General features: G+C 57.3%; 1 protein-coding gene across 1 annotated transcript; it reads left to right on the top strand.

Moving 5' to 3' along the window:
- The first annotated feature begins 764 nt into the window (after nt 1-764).
- Nucleotides 765-4,368, top strand: IL1RN (interleukin 1 receptor antagonist). The gene is made up of 4 exons (XM_016201783.1): nt 765-880; nt 1,909-1,997; nt 2,968-3,086; nt 4,153-4,368. The coding sequence occupies exons 1-4, from the start codon at nt 765-767 to the stop codon at nt 4,366-4,368; spliced, it is 540 nt and encodes a 179-aa protein (XP_016057269.1).
- Nucleotides 4,369-4,843: the final 475 nt, after the last annotated feature.

The following is a 4,843-nucleotide window of genomic DNA, read 5'->3' as shown; positions in this document are numbered from 1 at the left end:
CAGCAAAGGACACTGTGTGACATGAGACTGTCCCTGTGCTCAGGCCCTGGCACTCAGCATTAGGAAAGGAGACATTTTTACTCCAACTCATGGGTTTTTTTAAATTGAATTTATTGGGATGACATTGGTTCCCAAAACCATATAGGTTTCAAGTGTACAACTCAATAAAGCATCATCTGCCGGCTGCACCATGTGCCCATCACCCCAAGCGAAGTCTCTTTTCCTCCCCGTTTCCCCCCCTTTGCCCACCTCCCCCCAGCCCCAGTGCCCCCTCCCCCTGGCCATCGCCGCCCTGCTGTCCGTGTCCCTGGGTTATGCGTGTATATCCTCTGGCCAATCCCTTCACCTTCTTCCACCCAGTCCCTCCCCGACCCCGACAGCTGGCAATCTGTCCCATGTGTCTATGCCTCGGGTTCTTCCCGTCGGTTTTAAGTCAATCAACAAACAGTCTCGGGACACCTGTCAGGTAGATACGCGCGTTTGGTTTTGGTTGTGCTCTTCTTCCCAGGAACTCAGTGAAGGGAAACAGAAATCTCCATTTTGGGGAAATTACACCGGGGAAAAGGGCAGGGATGGTTACAACACCGCGTTGCGACACCCAGCAGGGCTGACCGTGACAACAGCAAGGGTTTCTGTTTTTGGAAATGGCATTTCCGTTTCTGATAGTGGGACAGGGCGGCAACTGCTGGTTCGGGTGACTACCTTCTTTATAAGCAGCTCCTCGGGCCCAGAATGGCAGTCCCTGCCGCCCGCCGTCCCTCAGCATGGGAATCCGCAGGTGCCCCCTCAGTCACCTGATCCCCCTCCTCCTCTTCCTGTTCCCTGCAGAGACTGCCTGCCGGCCCTCGGGGAAGAGGCCCTACGAGATGCAAGTCTTCAGGTGAGGCTGGGGAGGAGGCCCCGCCGTCTAGCGGGGCGGGAGAGGGGTGCCCGTTACTGGGAATGGGGGCTGCACGTGCCGGGCCTTCCGAGCTTGTATTTCAAAATGTCCCAGAGGTGCCAGCTTGGCTGGCTTTGGAGGCCTGGCTGACTTTCCCCGAGACCCTGGCAACCCAGCGAGTGACAGACACGTGCCGGGAGCCCAGCTGGGATTGGGGCTGTGTGCCCGGCAAAGAAGCAGAGAGGGCGCCAGGGGCCGCGTGGCCCCAAGTTCTAGATGGTGGTTAGCAGGGTCTGGGCTGACACAGTGGAGGATTGCATCCCGGGGCCTCAGTTTCCCCATCTGTCACAAGGGGTTTACTGTGATTCCCCCTTCCCCCCCCCGCCTGCCTAACAGAGTGGTTGGGAAGTGAGCTGGACAGGAAGCTGACCCCTTCCAGGGACGGCTGCCCCTGCCAGGCCCAGAGCAGGTCCCTCGTGGGTGGGGTGGCGAGCAGGCTCTGGGACAGACCCCCACTGTTACTACAAGGTCCGCTGTCCCTTGAAACTTCTAACAGTGCTTTGTGGTGGTCGCTGGTCTCAGATGACTCTTTAAGTTTACATTTAAATGAATACTTAATAAAATTAAATTAATAAAAGTAAAATAAAATTTAAAAATTAAGAACTTCAGTCATACCGCATTTCAGGAGCTCAGGGTTCCTATGTGGCTGGTGGCTGGTGGCTACCACGTGGGACAGTGGACAAAGAATGTTGTGCCCCCAGAAAGTCCTACCCACCGGCAGGCGCCACTCTAGGGCTGAATCCAGGCACTCATCCCGGGAACCTGAGGACTAGCAGCAGGGCGAGGAGTGGGCCTGTCTCCTGACCAGGGTCCACCTCAGGTGACCCCCTCATGCCGTGGGGGTGCTAAACTGCCACTCCCAGGCAGAAGGTTGCAGGCAGACTCAACGGATTCGGGGGACACAAGAAGGCGCTGGGCATAGGGCCGGACACAGTGGTGTCCAGTACAGCAGGCCTTTTGCTTTTCAGAATCTGGGATGTCAACCAGAAGACCTTCTACCTGAGGAATAACCAGCTAGTTGCCGGATACTTGCAAGGACCAAATACTAAACTAGAAGGTGAGCGGCTGCCAGGAACGCTGAGGTGGTGCGGGCGCTGGGTCTCTCTGCCTGGGGTCTGCAGTGTGTGGCTTCTGTGACACCCTGATCCCGCTGGGGAGGCCTGGTCACTGGAGGGCACATTTGAGGGCAGCCTCAGGAGGGCAGGGAGGGGGAGAGCCCAGGTGGGGGGCCTCCTCCTGCAGGCACAGTGGTCACAGTGGGCCACAGTCAGGGTAGGGCAGAGGCAAGATCGAGCCTTTCCTCCCTCCTGTGCGTTTAAACTCTGACTCCCTCCCAAAGTGAACACACCGCATGCAAGCTGGGCTATGTGCCTTACTCGTGGACACACATTCAGCAAGTTCTAAATAAGCCAGGTGAACGCGGGCAGCCACCCTCAGTCTATTCCTCAGTTTTCCCTTTTGTAGGATGAGGGCAGACAGGTGACGTAGTGGGAGGGCTTCAGCACTGGCCTCCTGGGATGCTTTCCCCTCCTGTTGGCCACCTTGGCATCACCTCCATCTCCCCACCCTGCCCCCTCCCCTGTTCTCCCCACTCCTTACCAGGCAGGAGAGCAAGACCTGCCTTTCCAGTCCCTGTGTTGCTCTTAATAAACACCCCGAGGCAGAAAGACTTGGCTTTTACTGCTATGTGAGGCCCAGAGACACTGAGGGAGAGGCTGTTCCAAGCCACCAAGCCCTGGGGCTGCTCTCAGGGCCTCCTTTGCGATTTTCTTTGCCCTGAGCAGCATACCTGCTGAACTGGAGCGCAGGTATCTCCTAGTGGAAATCACGTGGAGCAGAACCTCGGCGACTTGGTCCCTGAGCAGTAGTGAGGTCGTGGTTCTCGGTTTGATCTGCTTGCATGCAGACCCAAAAGATGGGACTTCACTGTCCTTATGACCTTGGGCTTAGTTAGGGAGCATCCGGGCTCTTCTCCATCTCTGCCTCCTCTTCTCTGCCACCTGACCTTGCCCTCTGCTCTTCTCCAGAGAAGATAGACGTGGTGCCCGTCAAGCTCGAGCCCCATGCTGTGCTCCTGGGGATCCATGGCGGGAAGCTGTGCCTGGCCTGTGTCAAGGTTGGAGATGAGATCAGGCTCCAGCTGGAGGTAAGGACCCGCCTCAGATAACAACCACCCCAAACACAGTGGCCAAATCAGCCACCGTGTGTTCTTTCTCATGGCTCTGTGGGCTGTCTGGGATCCACCGGGCACTTCTGTTTCACATGGGGTGGTGGGGCTGTTCCTGCAGCTGCAGTCGGCAGGGAGTTTGGCTGGGGCATTGGATGGTCTCCCCTCCCCCAGGCTCTTTCCACGTGGTCACCCAGAGCTGGGGTTCAGCTTCAGCCTCTTCAAAGCATGGCTGTTGGCTTTCAAGAGGGATTATTCCTAAAGCACAGCACGTATTAAACGTCTGTTTTCATCACACTGCTAGCGTCCCCTTGGCCAAAGACCATCACGTGGCTGAGTCTCATCTCAATGGGGGAGGGGACTACACAGGGGTCGACACCTGGAGGAGGCTCATTTGGGGACCTCAGTCTCTCTGTGCCACTCTCTTGTCCAAGGGTCTCTAACGTACTTAGACTTGGCCCTTCCACTAAAGCCCTGTCCAGGACTTCTCTCTCCCAGTCCTTGTCTACTCGGGCCTGTGGGTTGGCATCCCATCCGGGGCCCTGCATTCCTTGGCTCCATGCAGTGTTAATGAGCTGTCCTCAGAAGAGATGGCTTTGTCTCAGGAACCTGCTGGAACAAATCTTAACCCAAATGTGAACCTTAACCCACAGTGGCCGTAAGTGCAGCACCGTCACGTTGCTCCACGAGTGGGCAGGGCACTTTTTCTGAGAGTGACTGCCTGCTCTGTGCGGAGCAGGGATGACGTCAAATGGACAGAGATAGTGTGCCCACCTTCTGTGCTGCCCCCTCCCCAGAGGCACAGGCCCTCCCAAGGCCTGCGCCTCTGCTGATGTGGCCGTGTGTTCATTAAACTTTCTGACCCCGGCAAGAGTGGCCAGATTTTTCCCAAGACAAGGTGTGACCATGGGGCATGTGGTCTCCTGCAGGCGTGTCCAAGTCAGCGTCTCTCTGGCACTCACTGTGGGCTGGCCGAGGGCCCCTTGTGCTGGGGTGGAAGGGTAGGTGTAGAGGAGCTCTCACCTGCTCACCTCTTGGCTTTCAGGAGGTTAACATCACTGACCTGAGCAAGACCAAGGAGGAGGAGAACAAGCGCTTCACCTTCATCCGCTCAGACAGCGGCCCCACCACCAGCTTTGAGTCGGTCGCCTGCCCTGGCTGGTTCCTCTGCACGGCGCTCGAGGCAGACCAACCCGTCAGCCTCACCAACACACCCAAGGAGGCCATGAGGGTCACCAAGTTCTACTTCCAGCAAGACTAGTGGTGCTGCCACCCCCTACGCCACTGCCAGCACATCGTGACTCCAGATGCCTCTCTGCCTGTGCCCTTGGTCCCGGCTGTTGTGGCTCTGAGGAGCAGCCTTGGCAGGTGGACCCTCAGAAGGAACTACGGGAGCCCTGGTATCCGAACTCTGTCTCCAGCCCCCTCGGCTGACTCAGCCTTCATGCTGCCCCCAGAGTGGTCTTTCTAAAGTGCAACTTGAAGCACGGCACAGCTCAAAGGCCTTTCTCCAGTGTCACCTGTGCCTCCCGGATAGCACTGGGGCCACCTGGCCAGCCTGGACACACTCTGCTCTCCTCTCTCAGCTCCCCCTCCTGCATCATTGTCCATGCCCCAGGTCCCTGAAGCCACTCACCGCCTCCCACCAAGCGGCTCCCAAACCTTGTTTTGCAAACCTTGGGAGAACAGCACTTTTAGGGTCTGTGGCAAGATGAAAAATAAGGATTTCATGGCAT

The sequence above is a fragment of the Miniopterus natalensis genome, chromosome 13 (genome assembly GCF_054644295.1).
Source record: "Miniopterus natalensis isolate mMinNat1 chromosome 13, mMinNat1.hap1, whole genome shotgun sequence".
NCBI lineage: Eukaryota > Metazoa > Chordata > Mammalia > Chiroptera > Miniopteridae > Miniopterus > Miniopterus natalensis.
The sequence above is the reverse complement of the archived record's forward strand: the minus strand, read 5'-3'. Positions and strand labels throughout refer to the sequence as shown.

Coding starts and splice junctions, on each gene's coding strand:
- IL1RN (XM_016201783.1), top strand. CDS start 765: ATGGGAATCCGCAGGTGCCCCCTCAGTCACCTGATCCCCCTCCTCCTC. Junction 881..1,908: donor TACGAGATGCAAGTCTTCAG/GTGAGGCTGGGG, acceptor TTTGCTTTTCAG/AATCTGGGATGTCAACCAGA. Junction 1,998..2,967: donor ACCAAATACTAAACTAGAAG/GTGAGCGGCTGC, acceptor GCTCTTCTCCAG/AGAAGATAGACGTGGTGCCC.